This window comes from Pelodiscus sinensis, chromosome 1 (assembly GCF_052426305.1).
Source record: "Pelodiscus sinensis isolate ZL-2025 chromosome 1, ASM5242630v1, whole genome shotgun sequence".
NCBI classification, from domain to species: Eukaryota; Metazoa; Chordata; order Testudines; family Trionychidae; genus Pelodiscus; species Pelodiscus sinensis.
This window is the reverse complement of record NC_143052.1, coordinates 84083496-84101846: the sequence shown is the minus strand read 5'-3', so window position 1 is coordinate 84101846 and position 18351 is coordinate 84083496. Positions and strand designations below refer to the sequence as shown.

Sequence of the window (18351 nt, the reverse complement as noted above, 5' to 3'; positions counted from 1 at the left end):
TGGCCCAGGGGCAGGGGAGCCTGGCAATTTGCTGACAGATCCCAGGAGAGCCCAGAGCCTGTCAGCAGAGGGGCTGACCTCCCTTGGTCTAGCAAACTCCCTCCTTCAGGACCAGTCAGATCCTAAGGGTTCTAGACCAGGGAGGTCCAACCTATACCAGAAGGTTCTGGGATATTAGTGATGAGGGTACTTCAGATATTATGGTGATGAGGGCAGTATAAGAACCTATATAGAAAAAAAGAGGAACAAATAGATACATGTTTATATCCTCTCATATAACACCTCACCAGAGATTTCATGACAATTAGTTTCACAAGGCATAAGGGAGTGGTCGACAAAGGCTTCCCTTGTTGACTGATCTGCATCTTGACTCGCGCGCTGTGCCGACGATCAGCTGAGCCGGCACAGCACGGCGGCCATTTTTATTTTAATGAAGCCGGGGATATTTAAATCCCTGCTTCACTGACTATGTTGGGTAGCCTATTTTACATGCCTCTGTCAGCAGAGGCATGTAGTCTACACGTACCCTAAGACAGTGGTCCCCAGCGCAGTGCCCGCAGGCACCATGGCGCCCGCCGGGACATTTATGTACGCCCGCCAAGTGACCAGAGCTGGCACAAGCCATTCCTGTATGCCCGGTCCTGGATGCCTGGCGCATGCGCCTGCCCCTCTCGGGTACATGGCGCATGTGCAGCCCGACCCCCAGGTGCCCGGCAGCCCCAAAAGATTGGGGACCACTGCCCTATGAGATTTGGGAACTGTATTGAACAATGAACTGTATTGAACAATGCGCAAGATAAGAAAGGACTAGTGGAAAAAAGTATTAAGTAGTTTTCCGGAGGAGTAGCTAGGGCAGGGGTGGGCAATAATTTCTGATGGGGGGGGCCACTCCAAGAATTTGGTATGCAGTTAAGGGCCGCACTCTTCCATGATATCAATGGAAGAGGTGTGAGGTCTGGGATGGAAGTTGGGTGCAGAAGGGAGGAGGTGTGAGATTTGGGAGATAGTCTGAGTGAGGAGGGGGACCTGGGAAAAGGTATAAGGACTCAGGAGGGGCTGCAGAGTCCAGGTTGGGATATTGGTATGGATGCAGGAGAGGACTCTGATGTGGAGAAGTGGTGTAGGAAGGGTGCAGGTCTGGGAGGGGAGTCGTGACCTGGGGCAGGGACTTGAGGTGCAGGGACTGGGAGGGGGTATGGGTGCAGGAGCGGTGGTGCACAGAGTTTGGGTTATGTGGGACAGGAGTATTGAAGGGGGAGCAGAGGGTCAGAGGAAGGGAGCAGCCGGGTTGCCAAGTTCAGGTTCTCACTGTGGGGTGCTTACCTAGACAGCTCCCGGCCAGCAGCCCAGAGGGACCCTTAGGCAGACTCCCTGCCTTCCACACTTCCGTATGTCACTCAAAGTGGCCAGCTGCAGGATCATGTGTTCTCTGAGTACTGAGAGCTCTGGGAAGGGACAGGTGTCACATATTGCCTGCATCACAAGCACAGCTCAGGCAGCTCCCATTGGGTGGGTCCCAGACAATGGGAGCTGTGAGATTGTGCTGGGGGATGGCCATGCACAAAGCTCCACTTTGGTTCCCTCTAAGCTGTGCGGCAGCACAGCCCCACAGCTGCTTAATGAGCCTCATCCAGCCAGGAACTGAGGACATGCGCCTGGATGTGCCTGGCTGGGGGAGGGGCAGATCTCCCTCAGTGCTGCATCAACTCACTGCTGAGGACAGAGCATCAAGTCTCTATCAGCTGTTAGGGACACATTTTTCATATGTTTTCCCTATAATGCATCAGAATAAATGTGTGTGCTTATAAAGAGATGTATTGTAATTTATAGCTGTGAGCCATTAGGCTGTCCACAGCCTTCAAAGAGAAAGCCAAAAGGAGATGGTACTCTGTTAGGCAGTCAGGCTTGCTAGAATATCAGCGTAGGCAGGGAACTGCACAGCCTGGAAAAACCCTGGTCAGAAGGGAGGGAGACTGAGGGCTGCTACAAAACAGAGGTGATGACTGAGTAGATGGGTGTCTTAATGGACCATGGAGTGCAAGGACTATACTGGAGGTCGGGCCATAGAACATAGTGCTGCAGAGATTCTGGGTATAATGTGGCCCAAGAGAGCCAAGGACAGGCTGCTGTTTCAATTATACCTCAGGCTGCAGAGTAGCTCAGGGTCACTAGGCACAAAAGTTGTTTAAGCCACCTATGCCCTGCCCCTTCATTCCCCAGGCAATTAATTCTATGCTGTTCCTCTTAGGCAAGGTCTATACTATAGCCAAAGGATGGCATAAGATACACAATTCCAGCTATGTAAAAAACGTATCTGGAATTGACATACCTTAAGCCAAACTTTGGTGCCGTCCTCACAGTGGGAAGACGATAGGAGAAACACTCCTGTTGACTTCCCATATTCCTCACAAGGAGTAGGAGTTCTGCCATCAATTTTAGCATCTTAAACTCGCTAAATCAAATGCCAGAAGATCAACCGCCACAATGTTAATCTTCTCCATAGTCCAGACGTGGCTTAGAGGCACAAAACAGAATCTGAATTATAGTCTTTTAATAGTATGCATACAGTAGATAGCTTGGGTGATATAGTTATTTATGGTAGTCCTGCACACAACAGATAAAACTTAATCTGATCTAAAACTAATCAGATAAATTACTATTTTCCCCATTAAATCTGCCCCAAAGACATATAAATATTCATTAAGAGCATTAATTTAAGAATTCTGATATTTCTATTAAAAATTAATAAGGCTGCAAAGCCCTTTGGGCTACAATTTTCAATAATTTGTTACATTTTTATGTTTTATATGTAGGCTGCTATTATTCTACTCCTCCTTGTGCCATACATCTGCAGTTAAGATCAGACAAAGAGAGCCACTTCCCTTTAAAATACTCTCCATGTGTTGATCCAAATAACTAAAATTGGTTAACCTTGTGGACTTGCTACAAAGTTCATGTGATTAGGTGGGAATTGGAAGAAGGCAGAGAAAGCTGAAAATTGATTTTTGTTTTGAGGAAATACTGTGGTGTGCTGTGGTACTTGACACTGACACCGTATTGGGCATGTTTACTGTTAAGTAGTAAGAGACATGGTCAAGGTGAAAGTGCAGCTGCTTTGACTGATTTTGTTTTGTAACTCCTCTTTAATGTGTTTTTAAAAAAAATTTCAGGGATTTTGTTAATGTGTGGTTCTGAAACCTAAAGATATACATTAAAAAATAAAATACTTACTGAGCAATCTTAGCCGCTAAAACTGCTGCATGCAAGCACCCCCAAATTCCAGCTTGATGAATGCATTTCTCACTAAAGTGTTTAAAACTTTCATCTGTAAAGTCATCAATAACATTTTTTGAAAAACCAACTAACTCTTGCCAGTTATTAAGTACATCGGGTATCTTGAGTGTTTCATCCAGGGCTTGACACCAGTGTTTAAAAGCAGCTCTGTAACATGCAAAAATGCATCATTCATTTTGCTGATATTTTCTACAGTTTTATTCTCTCTTCTATCAGCTACAAGTAATTCTTATTAGACAGAAAACTTGTTTGTGAGATACAAAAATACAATATTTGATCAATTTACTAACAGTGTTCCCTATAAGCTGTGTGCTGCTCAGCTGATAAGAGTGCCTACAGTTTTGTCAGATTACAATGCTGCTCAGCTGATTAGCAGAGTGATTAAAACAGTTAAGATTTTTGTTTATGTTGGTAATGCACATTCACTTACACATGCCATGGTGCACAAAAAATTATTCTGCACTTGGAGAAGAAAAAATCTGCACATGTGTGGAAAAGATTAGAGGGAACATTGCTCACTATACATGGTATTTTACTAAGGTCAAATAGTTATAGGGAGAATGACACAATTACTTCATAGCGATGCATATATATTATTAATTCCAAAGAAAGCCATTCACTAATATAGTTAGTAGGAAAAAAAGATATGGAGAAGAAGGCAGCAAATTAACTCATAAAAGAGCTGAAGTCAGGAGAATTATTGATAAAAAATTGATTACAAAAATAAAACTTGTGTCATTTTTATATCTACTATTCATGCAATGTCTACATACCGCTTCTTTCCTGCATAAAAGTAAAGATTTCCAAGTTCATGGAGAGCCTGTACCTTGAGGTCTTGCTGATTATTTATTTGAAGGATTTCTGATTTTCATTAATAAGAAAAAATCCATTATAACGTTAAAACCATTACTGTATCTTGAACAATAGATACACATGCAGGATATAGTAAATAAGATTATGAATATTTTATGTAAATGTTTATGATGATTTTGAGATGTTTTAATTTCAAATGTGTGACTATGGTCTTAATTCTGTTCCCACTAACTCCAACTGAAGCAAAAGCAGGACGTACACATAAATCTGTTTCAGACATGCTAAATGGACAGAACTTCTTTGAAAATAAGTATTCATGATACAGGTGCAGTTCGCTATCTTATTTCTACAGGTTGCATAGAGTGGTTTAAAAAGTCATAACCCCCTTAGCTGTCAAATAATTTCCTAGACAAGTCTGTAAAAATAAGTAAAGGGACAGTCAGATGATAAAACCATGAGCCAGAGTCTCAGCTGTAACCAACTGCATTGAAGTAACCAACGCCACTGAAGTTTTTCATATGAAGAAAAAACTACTCAAAAATTGTGACTGATGTATTGTTGCCTTATTTTGTATTATACTGGGGAAATTATTTTTAATGGATGGGATTGGGGCAGTCCTATAAACACTATGGCTACATCTAGACTGGCATGATTTTACGGAAATACTTTAATGGAAAAGTTTTTCCGTTAAAAGTATTTCTGCAAAAGAGCATCTAGATTGGCAAGGATGCTTTTGCGCAAAAAGTGCTTTTGCGCAAAAGCATCCGTGCCAATCTAGACGTGCTTTTGCGCAAGAAAGCTCCGATGGCCATTTTAGCCATAGGGCTTTCTTGCGCAAAAAATTAAGGTGGCTATCTACACTGGCCCTCTTGCGCAGGTATTCTTGTGCAAGAGGGCTTATCCCTGAGTGGGAGCGGGAAAGTATGTGCGCAAGAAGCACTGATTTTGTACATTACAAAGTCAGTGCTCTTGCGCAAATTCAAGCGGCCAGTGTAGACAGCTGGCAAATTTTTGCGCAAAAGCAAGTGCTTTTGCACAAAATCTTGCCAGTCTAGACGCACCCTATGTTGAGGATAAAAAATATCTGCTGTAATGACGTTCTGATGTGAAAGGGACAGAGAATAAAACTGCACAAAGAGGAACATGAACACAGACATACCAAGTTGTTTGTATTAGCTGTAAACAAAATATGTAAATATCTTACCAATAGTTCTTTCATAAGAAGAGACAACTACTGAGAGCTGTGACTGAGGTAATGGTCTGCTTTCGACCATACTGGGGAATTTAAATTTTTCTTGAGAAAGATCAGGTGGGGTTGGTAGAAATGTCAGTTCAGCTCCCTCACTAAATCCCACTTTTCCATTTGAACTGATCTGATTGGTTATTCTTCCACAGGTTTCTAGGTCAGAAATATAATTTATTTACTTAATGTAGTTTACAGACATATTTCCTTCACATAAATATTTTTACACCATATCACCCCAAAATATTTTCAGTGTATGATTTCTACATGGCATTTCTGGTCTTTATAATGGTAGGTTAGAAGGAAACAAAAGGAATAAACAACTTGCGATTACAAGTGAATAAACATGGAAGTGAAAAATCAGGCTTCATTTTTCTGTCCCTGCAGTAAATAATTAGTTTGCTCTGAATAAATGAAATATGACACATTGAGCACTACTTATACTCTGGATTTAGTTTGAAAACATACAAACCAAGCAAATTTAAATATGTTCCTACTTGCCCTATGTACCTTTCAAGGAAAAAATCTCTAGGACCAGAAACTCAGTCCGCAACTCCACACAATGTCAAATTAAAGTATTAAAAAGTATTCTTGAGCTCCTATTTTGCACAGTGATGGGAGCTGTAATCACTGCAGAAGTGATGTTCTATATTCCCTGTAACTGTGGTTCTTCAAGACATGTCTATATGCAATGAGATTATCCTCATGCACCCTATGGCATAAAAGTTGGAATACCCCAAATGTCCCTCAGTTCCTTTGTTATAGGATTCTGTAGTTATGTGGAAGGAGCATGAGTGATGCACTACACCTGCAGAGGAATCACAGTTACTACAAGTAAGTAACTGTTTCTTCTCCTTTGAGTGCTTGTCCTATTATGCCACTCTTGGTTACAAACAGTAACCTAAATCATAGGGGGTGAGTGCTCAGAGCAGGCCTGGGCAAAACACCCTCCAAGCCTCTGGCACATAGCCCCTTCCTCCCCACAATCCTCAGCTTCCCTCACTACTATTTCCCCCACCCCACATAACCCGAATCTTCTGCCCTTTCTGAGCTCATACCCCCTCCGGGTATGTCTACACTACTGTCCTAATTCGAACTAGGAGGGTAATGTAGGCATACCGCTCTTGCAAATGAAGCCCGGGATTTGAATTTCCCGGGCTTCATTTGCATGAAGCCGGCCAGCGCCATTTTTAAATGCCGGCAGTTCGAACCCCGTGCCGCGCAGCTACACGCGGCATGGAGTAGCTAGTTTGGATTAGGCTTCCTAATCCGAACTAGCTGTACGAATTCCACGAGGAATTAGGAAGCCTAATCCGAACTAGCTACTCCGTGCCGCGTGTAGCCACACGGCACGGGGTTCGAACTGCCGGCATTTAAAAATGGCGCCGGCCGGCTTCATGCAAATGAAGCCCGGGAAATTCAAATCCCGGGCTTCAATTGCAAGTGCGGTATGCCTACATTACCCTCCTAGTTCTAATTAGGAGGGTAGTGTAAACATACCCTCCCAGACCCTGCACCACAGTCTCCTGCCCCAGATCACAATCCCTAGGTCACAACCCAAACCTCTGCACCCCAGTCTCCTGCCCTAGGTCACTACCAAACCTCTGCACCCCAGTCTCCTGCCCTAGGTCACAACCCCCTCCTGCCCTAGGTCATAACCTAAACCCCTGCACCTCAATCCTGTGTCCCAGGTCACAATGGCCTCCTTCACTCAAACTCCCCCCCAGACTTCACAGGCCCACCAGGACCCAAATCCCTTACCCCAGAGGTAGACAAGACAGCCATTGTGGGCCAGATCTGGCCTGCCAAGCCTGTTGATCCAGCCTGCGTCCACCCTGCTGCTCCCCCACCCTGAGGCCAATCGAGACCTGGGGATGGGTAAACATGCAAAGTCTCCTCAGGGGCTCAGGGGACCAGAGGGAACCACCAGCTGTTCAAAGCAGCTGGTGGTTCTCTCTATGCTCTGGGGGGCGGGAGGCAAAGACTTCATGCACTCACCCACCCCCAAGCAAGGGCAGTTTTACCACCTAGAACTCGAATCTACAGATGAAGGTGGTTTCCTGTGTTAAGTTAAAAAATGGGCAACAGACCCCTTTTTCCTTTCAGTATAGGAAAGCAATAGGAATAAACCCCTTCCCTTTGTATTCTAGAGATACTTCTTCCACTTTACCAAGACTTAGAAGGGATTTCACTTCTCGATGTAATATGCTTTTGTGAGAGTGGTCTCTGAGTGGGAGCAGGGCTGCTAGGTAAGATGATTTCTATTGAATACCCTACCATTGTGATCTCTTGGACCCAATGGCCTGTAGAGATGAGGTTCCAGATCCCATGAAAATAAAACAAATGGTTCTGAAAAGCAGGGAAGGAGGCCGCAGATTTGACAAGGAGTCAAATTTGCTGCCTTGGTGATGACAGTGCAAAGTGAACAGATGATGAAGGAGGCCGCAGATGGCCTCCTCTGATAGGCTCTGCTAAAAAGAGAAAAAGATATCTGAACTAATTGGGAATATTTCAACTAACTAATTTTTTGTTGGAACAAAACTTTTCATATATGCTACAACAAAACTTTCTATGAGGAGCTTTCTAAGATCCAGAATTAATTTTTAGGAGAGCAGGGGAAGAGAGAGGGAGAGAGACAGAGACTACCCACTTCAGAAAAAGTCAATAGCCCCATGGCTAGGGCACTCATCTGAAATGTGGAAGACCCAGGTTTAAGTCCCTGCTTTGAAGTAGGTAGAGCACAGTCTTGAAGCTGAGCTTCCCCTATCCCAGGCGAGTGTGTAGATATTATCTATCCTTAACTTCTCCTCCTAATGAAAACAACTCATCAAGAGGACCAAATATTGGCTAACAACTCCAACCAAAAAAGGACAACAAGAATTAAATGGATGATGAAACTATAATGAATGAATGAAGCAGTAATGAAGACAATGGCTGTTTTTATATTCCTAAAGAAAAAAATATTTGGATATTCTTAAAGTGAAAAATGTTTGGTTACATTTTCACCTTACAAGAATTCAGAGTTTTTCTTTAAATAAAAAAGACTTTTATCTTGCTCTCAACAACTATCACTGGAATTTAAAAATTGATTTTCTAATATTTGTTGCTAAAAATATGTACCATATGCAATCATGTGTTATAAGGGGTTCTTAGAACTACACACATTTGATAATTAAGAATTTGATTAACAATTACCTTACCTTGTGTGTGAGCAAGAAATAGTGAAAGCAATTTTCTGCTGTGTCTAAGTGCTCTGCTGTGGTACTTAGATTTTTCTAGGGTTTCTCTGAAACATTTCAGTGTGTCTGTTACATCAAGAAGGACAGAAACTATAGGTTTTGCTTGACTGCCATCTAAAAGGAAGTAGTAATTAAGAACAATTTTTATATTTTATAGTTGAAATATAAGAGCATAGACATAGTTGAACAATTTCTCAACTGGAAAAACAACAAATAGTCTTGCAGCACCTTAAAGACTAACAAAACATATAGGGTATGTCTACACTACCACCCTAGTTTGAACTAGGGTGGTTAATATAGTCAATCGAGTTGCAAATGAAGCCCGGGATTTAAATATCCCGGGCTTCATTGCATCTTGCCGGGCGCCGCCATTTTTAAATCCCCGGTAGTTCGGACTCCGTGCCCGCGGCTACACGCAGCACAGAGTAGGTAGTTCGAATTAGGCTAATTTGAACTACCATTACTCCTCGTGTAGCCGTGGGCACGGAATCCGAACTACCGGGGATTTAAAAATGGCGGCGCCCGGCAAGATGCAAATGAAGCCCAGGATATTTAAATTCCGGGCTTCATTTGCAACTTCGATTGACGACATTAACCACCCTAGTTCGAACTAGGGTGGTAGTGTAGACATACCCATAGATAGTATCATGATCTTTCATGATCACAACCTACTCTTCATATGAATGAAGTTATTAAAAGTCCAGTTTCTCAACTATTAGGCACTAGGTTGATTAGATTTTCTGTTTGTTTATTAACATAAATCTAAAGCATTAAGAGACAGTCAAAACACTACTTTTAAACTTTCAAATATGTTTCATTGTTGCACTACAAATGAGAGCAAGTCTTTATTATACTCTCAATGTCATCAATTGTACAGTGATTTTACCCAACTTCCTTAGTTCAACCCACACACCCTCTCATAGTGATGTTAAATTCTCAGGAATAAACTTTTGGAGAATATTCTAGAGAATATTTTTGAGAATATTCTCTAATGAGAGAATTTTTGAGAATTTTATCTTAAATACTTGTTAAATAGTTTTAAAGAATTTTACTATTTATAATAATATATTTATTTAATAAAACTTCAAGAATCATGAAAGTTTCCAATTGTTAAAAATGAAAATTCAGGAAAGTAAAGAAAAAAAAGATGGAGGTTTAAATTACTAGAACTTTTATTAAGAATCTTCTGTTGCAGGATACAAATATTTTTAACTTTCTGGATTGAATACAAGTCTAATCAGAATCTGCACTTTCCAAATCTAATCCATATATTTCAATCTCTTCTTCTTCCTCATACATATCCTCTTCTTCGACTTCTTCTTTCTTTTCAGCATCATCAATTTCTTCTTCTGGTTCTGTTTCCTTTTTTCTCTTGGGGATTTCAACGGAGCATCATTTGGGTTTTTAAGAAGCTTTATATTATGGGCTATGAATGTCAGCTTGCCTGCCCTTTCTTGTGTTAACTTGTTTCTTGTTGCATTATGAATGATACTGTAAGTACTGAAACTTCTTTCAGTTGCTGCTGCTGTTGGTGGCATATTCAATAGGTTGATCGCTGCTTTCCCTAATTTTGATCCATAGCAAATACCTTTCCACCAAGTTACTGCATCTACTGAGCCAGCTGATTTTGTTACATATGATTTTCAAAAAAACCCTTCTTTAGCATGATACTCTACAAGCTCTGCAATGACTTTTGCTGAGTGATCAGTGCATTACATTCTTGTGACTAATTTATCGATGAATTCAGTTCCTTGTATTTGTTCATTTCTAGTAAGGCACTCACCATTGAATTTTGGATCTAGAATATTTGCAGCATAGTGAATGTTTTTTAGATCCATATCTTTTCTTTTTTCAAAACTTTTCATCGCATTCTGTTTTTCGTGTTTGGTAAGTGGACTTTCAGGAAGTAGCCTATCAAAATGATCGCTTAATTCCCTGAAACATTCAGGAACTTTGCTCATTTTTGGCTGGTCAGATTCAAGCAGCGTAATCCATTTAACAACAGGACTTATCAGTGCATGCAGTTTTTGGACCCGTACCCAAATACATCTTCATCCAGGATTGAATTCCTGGTACGTTTGCTCAGTTTAGCCTGTAAATCTTCATGAACAGCAAGGCATTTTAAGACTTTTTTTATTTCAATAAGCTTTTCAACCAATATAAAATGGAACCCCACCTAGTTTTAACTGGCAATTTAAGTGCACAAGTTTGATTTTTGTCTTTTTGAAATGCAGTAAAATGAGCTTGTAAAACTTGCGATTTGTTAATTTACTTCACAATAGTTTTACAGGTAGCTTCAGTTTCTTGAACAGATTTTAAGTTACTGCTATCACCAATTAACAAATTTAGTGTATGAGCAGCACAAGTGTACATACCAATGTGATTGTATTTTTCGTTAAGCATTGATAAGGATTTCACCATTGCTGCATCATTATCAGTGACAATGGCACCAAATTTTTCAGTGCCTATTTCTGTCATTATTTCTTCCATACAGAATGCCATATACTCAGCAATATGGCATTCAACATTGGTTGCCATTGTCTTGTAAAACAGTGGTTGGGGTGTTGATATAATAAAATGTAGAACAGATTCATTTCTTCAGTTGCTCCAAGCATCACACTGCAGTGCAAGAGAAGAGGCTTCAGCAATTTTTGTTTTTATAAGAGCATCAACACGTTGATATTCAGCTTCCAAAAGTTTGTTAGAAAGTGTGTACCTGGATGGCATCTTGTAAGATGGTTTTAATTTTTGCATGAAAGTAATCCAATCTTTGTTTTCAACCAATGAAAGAGGCGATCCCACTGAGAATACAGCTCGTGCAAAAAAACCATCCAAAACTTTGTTTTCAGTTTCATTCATAGAATCAAAGTAGTGACTTATAGAGTGACACACCTTGGCTGAACTAGATGTGGAAGGTGGTGATGTAAATTCACTATCACTATCACAGTGTTCTATAGATGTTGATGCAGTTGATGGCTGAGGTGATCTGCTTCTGGACTCTGTTGCCTTTTCCTTGATGTAAGCAGGAGTCTTCATACAACTGGAAATATGCTTTCTCATCCTTGTCGCATTTCTGATGTATTCAGCCTTGCAGTACTCACATTCATATAACCACTTTGTCTTTAACTGTTTTATTAATGAAATAATCCCACACATGACTTTTAGGCTTAGTTCTTCTTTTCATACTGATGAAAATACAATTACACCTTTCACAAAAGATAATAAATGTGTTATTGCCTCTTTATATTCTTTTTGTGATGCTTCCAGAAAGTTCCATAACAGTCAGAATTCCTGACTCATTAATGTTCTAGAAAGTTCCATAACATTCTGGAACATTCTATAATGTTCTCAAACTATCTTGAATGATGAAGAAAGCTCTTTTACATTCAGGGTGTTCTAAAAGTTTAATACAATATATTATTCAAGAAGAAATGAAAAATTAGAAAATTCTCAAAAATTCTCAGGAAATAATCTTTTGGAGAATATTCCCAGAATATTCTTGTTCTAGGAGAATATTCTCACCTCACATCACTACTTGTATATGATACCTTGACACATATGTGATATTTAGAACCACATCATCTTTTTCCTTCTGAAGGCTTTGAACTTATCATTATTACTCATGTCCAATTTGAATAGATTTAAAAGACTCTTTCTACCATTACATCCCACCTGAGCTAACTAGTTCCTTTCAAAACAGTATTTCTGAGGCATCTGTAAAAACAGAATTCAACAGCTTCTAATCCTGTATGTAAGAGAGAAACTATGATAGGACAAAAATTAATGCAAAACAAAACTTTTTGGAGAAAATAAAGACTAGATTATATTGAAATGTGTTCTGACCTGCATAAACATTTGGCATCTCAGGAACAAAATGATGCCCAGAAACTGTCACTTCATTAAATATGCTGGAAATATGCAACTGTTTTCCAATGAAGTTTCTGCAATTTATCTAAAAGAGATACATTTGTCACTTAGTCACTCGTTTATACTTACAACATCCAATAATGTGTAACGTGTGTTCCCTAAGTTAGGCACATAAAATTTAGATGTCTAAATAAAAATGTCTAATTTTCAAAAATGCTAACTACTTCAATTGCCATAAAAGTCAACAAGAGCGTCAGATGTTCTGGACCTAATGAAAATGAGGCCTCTTATTTAAGAATCCAGATGTGAAGTCATATGCCTAACTTCAGGCATTCACATTTAGAAATTTACAGCCAAGATATTTACGTACTTAAAACTATACCACATTTCTTGCTTGTCACTATTAATATAATAGATTTCAATGTTTCTCATAAAATATTAAGCTTAATGTATTATTAGGAAACCAAATAAGAATCATGGTATGTTCTTTTATACAATTTAAAAGTCTATTATTTTTAATGGAACAGATATCTAAACTGTTATAAACTGGCAGAGTTACATTAATTTAAATTAATGAATTTCAAATAAATTTGAATTGCTGGGCCTTTTGAATTGCTGGGCCCCAGGATAGTTGTCCCAGGATAGTTGGCAGGGTCAACTGATCATTAAGCAGTATTGCGGTTAAGGAGCAGACTAGCAGACTAGCCTGTTTTATACATATATGGTATAAGGGTGTGTCTAGACGACATGGTTTTTTTCTGAAAAAGTGGCCCTTTTTTGAAAAAACTTCCCCTGCATCTAGACTGCTGCCGCGTTCTTTCGAAAGTAAATCGAAAGAACGCAGCAGTTTTTTTGACCACGGAAAACCTTTTTTTTATAAGGAAGAATGCCTTTTTTCAAAAGTGCTCTTTCAAAAAAAGGCGCTATGTAATGCAAACTGTGCTTTTTTGAAAGAGAGCATCCAGACTGCCTGGGTGCTCTCTTTCAAAAAAGCGGCTTGCTTTTTCAAAAGTACTGGTTGTAGTCTAGATGCTGTTTTTCAAAAGAGGCTTTTTCTAAAGATACTTTCGAAAAAGCCTCTTTTGAAAGAGGCTTGCAGTCTAGATGTAGCCTAAGTGTATAAACTCTGTTCTATGCTGTTCATTAATTTCATCTTAAGATTCCTGTTTGAGAACATTATGAGAAAACTTATTAATGTTTTAAAATAAATTAAAACATTTTTCAGGACTTAGTTCATAGTGAGATTTAGTATCCAAATAATTTAAAAAAAGTCACCTTGTTTACATCATCATCTAGGTATTTTATTAAATGAGTCTGAGGACTATCTGGGCTTCCGAATTGCTGCATTCTCTCCAGAAGTTGTCTTTGTGCAAATACCAGCAGTGGAGTCACTTGTTCAGTATATCTCTCACTGGAAAAGGCCAAATAATACTACAAATCAAAAATACTCATGTTTTAAATGAATAATCTAGGATTTTTTCCCTTTTCAAAAGCCCATAAGTGTTACTTACTGTGTAATTGTGTTAAAATGCATGGCTATGTGTACCAGTGCTTCCCATTTCTTCATCTGGTATAAGAGTTCTATAGTTCTAAGTACCAAACCACATATCCATCTCAAGTCAACCACATTGATATCATCAAGAGGGCAGCTAAAAGTAAGATTAGAACCACCATCCTCATCAGCAATTCCTCCTACACAACTTGGAACACAGAAATCTCCTTCTGGTTCAAAAATCTATAAGTGGGACATAATAAGTTGCATAATAACAGTTTTAAAATTTAAGTCAATTAATTATATTACAATGAACAACTGCAGTTTTAATGTAACTATAAAATTATTTTTGCCCATTTCCTTTTGTTTGCCATAAAGAATGTTTTCCCCTCCCTGATACTGGGATACTCAGTTTTATTTTAATCACATACTCTTTAACAGGCACCTGAACCCATTGGGAAGATTTTGAAAAACTGAATGTTTTTTGTTTGGTCAGAAAATGCCAATTTGTTGAAAACAAAACTGTTCACAATCAGTTTCCTAGTTTGAACCTTTTTTATGAAAAAGTTTCAAAATAGTCAAAATTTCCTTTCATTTAATTTTAAATTTTCACTTTCAAATTTCATTCCAATTTTATTTCAATATTTAAATTATTTTATAATAATAATAATAATAAATTAAAAGATTGAAATAAAAACAATGTTTCAATTTTTTTTTAAATAGAACAGTTAGATTGACCCAATCCAAAGCAATTTCAGATTTTTGGATTTCAAAATTTTCAAGATTTTGACTTTTCATCCTGATTTGGGATGGGAATTTTTTTTTCAAAATCTTGAAAATTCTCAGGGGAGAGGAAAATCATTTCCTGCTCAGTTCTCATGGGCATCTCAGAAACTGAAAGAAAAAAAGAAAAAAATGTAAAATTGAGGCAGACAGTAGTGAAAATAGATGGCTTCCATTTCTACATTCTTCTTTGACAAGTACCAGAGGGGTAACCATGTTAGTCCATATCTGCAAAAACAAGGAGTCTTGTGGCATCTTAAAGACTGAGGGTGCACCTACACAGCAGTTTTACCTCAAAATAAGCTACACAATTTATTACACAAATTGTGTAGCTTATTTTGAGGTAATATTTGAAATAGCTTATTTCAAAATTTATTTCAAAATAAAGTGCTATTATGACAAGTTCCTGAAAAAAACATGCGTGTTATTTCTAAATATATTTCAAAATAATGGGCTCATTTAAAAATGCAGAGTTGCTATTTCAGGATACTTCCGGTTCCCCCAAAATAGCCACGTTGTCCAGATGTAGCCTAACATTTCTTTGGGTATAAGGTTTCATAGACAAAATCTCACTTCATGCAAATGTTTTCACCCACAAAATCATATTCAATCTGTTAGTCTTTAAGGTGCCACAAGACTTTTGGTTGTTTTTATAGTCTTCTTGTACACTACATTTTTAGAAGGCAAATTCTACTTGTACAAGTTAAGAAGAGTTACTCACCTTGTGCAGTAATGGTGGTTCTTCAAGATGTGTGTCCCCATGGGTGCGCCACTCTGGGGTGCTGGTGCATCACTGCACCAGCGACCAGAGATTTTTCTAGCAATATCCACTGCACCACACACATGCTGTGGCGCCCCCCTATGCCGTTGGTGTCCATTAGGCGCAGGTGCAGTGCAGCCCCTCCGTTCCTTCTCTACCCATGATGTAGAGCATGGGGCTTCAAAGCAAGAGAAGAAGGGAGGGTAGTGGAGCACCCATGGGGTCACACATCTCAAAGAACCACCATTACTGCATAAGGTGAGTAACTCTTTCTTCTTTTCGAGTGGTGTCCCCATGGGTGCTCCACTCTGGGTGACTACACAGCAATTATTGGCTCATGCAAGTGGGCTTGGAGCCCTGTGCTTTTCACTGAGGATAATACTGCATGCCCCAGTGCCAGAGATGATGCAATGGAAGACGGGAGAGAGTAGTGTTGTGCAATATGTGTTCTGATGACCATGCGGTAGCATTACAAATGTCGTGGAGGGGAACATTGTTGAGGAAGGCAGTAGTAGAAGACATCGCTCTGGTGGAATGGGCCTTGATGACTCCAGGTGGTTCTTTATTATGGATGGTGTAGCATGTGTGGATACATCAGGAGATCCACTTAGAGCTTCTCTACAAGAGACAGATTATCCCTTGGATCATTCTGCGTAGGAGAGGACGAGTTTAGGGGATTTTCACCAGGCCCTCATCTGGTTGATGGAGAATGCATGCGCTCTGTGGACACCGAGGGTGTGCCAAGCAGCATGCACCAGGTCAGCATGTGACTTAGGAAAAAAGGAAGGTAAGTGTATGGGTTCATTGACATGGAAGGAACTTTCGGGAGGAATTTAGAGCGGGGTCGGAATATAACTCTGTCCTTGGTGAAAACCGTGTAAGGGGGATCCGCCATTAGGGCAGGAAGTTCGCCTACTCTCCTACTGGAGGTTATTGCAAGCAGGAAGGAGACTTTCATCGGCAGGTATGACCAGGGGCAAGTCCCCAAAGGCTCAAAGGGTGGTTTTGACAAGCTCTTAAGTACATGATTTAGGTCCCAGATGGGAACTGGCAGGTGAACGGATGGAAAGGTGTTTTGTAGACCCATGAGGAATCTCTTAGTGATCGGGTTAGCAAAGAAATAAGCGCCTTCCATGGGGTTGTAGTGTGAGTGTGTTTAAACCACTGAGAAAATCCCTTCCATTTATAGGGGTACGTTTTCCTGGTGGATTATCTTCTGCTGTTGATCGGTATTTCTTTCACTCTTTCTGAACAGATATTTTCGGCATCTTGGAGCAATGAAGGACCCAGGCATGGAGGTGAAGTTTGTTGAATTCTGGATGGAGAATCATCCTGTGATTCTGGGAGAGAAGACTGCATTGAGGCAGAAAGGCATATGGATCCGTGACTGTCATCTTGTGGAAGTAAGGATACCATGTTTGCCTGGACCACACTGGTTCAATAAGTATCACGCGAGCTTGTCTGTTCTGATCTTGATGATGACTGTGGAGTATGGGAAGGGATGGGAATGCAAAGAGCAAAGGTGCATCCCACCTGATGGAGAAAGCATCCCCCAGGGAGTGCTTCCCTAAAGCTGCTCTGGAACAGTAAAGGTGACACTTCCGGTTGTTTCTGGTCGCAAAGAGGTTTATGTCTGGCTGACGCCATTGACGGAACACATAACTGATGGCATGCCTGTCCATCTCCCACTCGTGATGATTGTAGAACATGCGGCTAAGGGCATCTGCTGTAATATTTAACACCCCTGGGAGGTAAGAAGCGACAGGAGTGATCTGGCGCCCCAAACACCAATTCCATAATTTGAGAGCCTCCGCATGTAGGGATGGGGATCGAGCACCTCCTTGTCGATTGATATAATGCATGCAAGCAGTGTTGTCTATCATAACGTTGATGGTCTTGCTAGCTATATGGCGTAGGAAATGTTGGCATGCATACCATACTGCTCATAATTCTAAAAGGTTGATATGGAGAGTTTGCTCTGTAAAGGACCATTTGCCTTGGGTTCTGAGGGTTCCCAGATGGGCACCCCATCCCAGGAGTGATGCATCGGTCATCATGGTAAGTGTGGGGTACATTGCTGAAATGGCACTCCAGTTAATACATTGTGTGGATTCATCCACCAATGTACGGAGTTAAGGACCCATGGCAGAATGGTAACTGACTTGAAGAGCGGGTCTCTGTATGGAGTGTAGAGTGTGGCTAGCCAAGACTGCAGGTGTATCTTATGTATTTTTGCTAGCCTGAAGACATAAGTTGTGGAGGCCATGTGTCCCAGAATTTTTAGGCATTCGCGAACTGTCATGGTAGGGGTCGCGCATGCTATTGTAATGAGGTTGCATAGGGCATCGAATATGTGCGTGGGTAGGGTCGCTTTGGCCACCACAGTGTCAATGTGCGCTCCTATAAACTCCAGCCTCTGAGTGGGATGCAGTGTAGACTTTTTGTAGTTTATGTGGAAACCGAGGTTGAGCAGAAGGCTCGTAGTAGTTTCGGTCATGTCCTTTGTCTCCTGGAAAGACGTGCCCTTTATAAGGCAGTCGTCTAAATACGGAAATATGATGATTCCCCCGATGACGTAAAGAGGTCACTACAATGGCCAGAGTTTTGGAAAACACGGTGGGAGCGGTTGATAGGCCAAAAGGGAGCACTCAATATTGGTAATGGTGGTGGCCAACTGTGAATCGTAGCTAACGTCTGTGTTCTAGGTGAATTGTAATGTGCAAGTATGCATCATGAAGATCGAGAACCAAAAGCCAGTCTCCTTGATCCAGTGTGGGGATTATTGTTGCTAGGGTCACCATCTTGAATTGGTTGTAAGCGATGTGTTTGTTGAGCTTTCTTCAATCCAATATGCGCCTTC

At 40.3% G+C, this 18351-nt stretch overlaps 1 protein-coding gene across 6 annotated transcripts in view; it reads right to left on the bottom strand.

Moving 5' to 3' along the window:
- The window catches only part of CFAP54 (cilia and flagella associated protein 54), a 243621-nt gene that overhangs the window by 83974 nt on the left and 141296 nt on the right, over nucleotides 1–18351 (bottom strand). For all 6 annotated transcript variants that reach the window (XR_012905249.2, XM_075933789.2, XM_075933754.2 and 3 more), the window contains 7 exons: nucleotides 13968–14191; nucleotides 13732–13867; nucleotides 12433–12541; nucleotides 8551–8703; nucleotides 5312–5506; nucleotides 4068–4155; nucleotides 3232–3441 (listed from right to left, as the gene is read on the bottom strand). Coding sequence is in view for 5 of the 6 variants with exons in the window: in XM_075933789.2 (XP_075789904.2) it covers nucleotides 3232–3441; nucleotides 4068–4155; nucleotides 5312–5506; nucleotides 8551–8703; nucleotides 12433–12541; nucleotides 13732–13867; nucleotides 13968–14191 (1115 nt within the window). In the remaining variant the exon portion in view is untranslated. The remainder of the gene's footprint in view (nucleotides 1–3231; nucleotides 3442–4067; nucleotides 4156–5311; nucleotides 5507–8550; nucleotides 8704–12432; nucleotides 12542–13731; nucleotides 13868–13967; nucleotides 14192–18351) is intronic.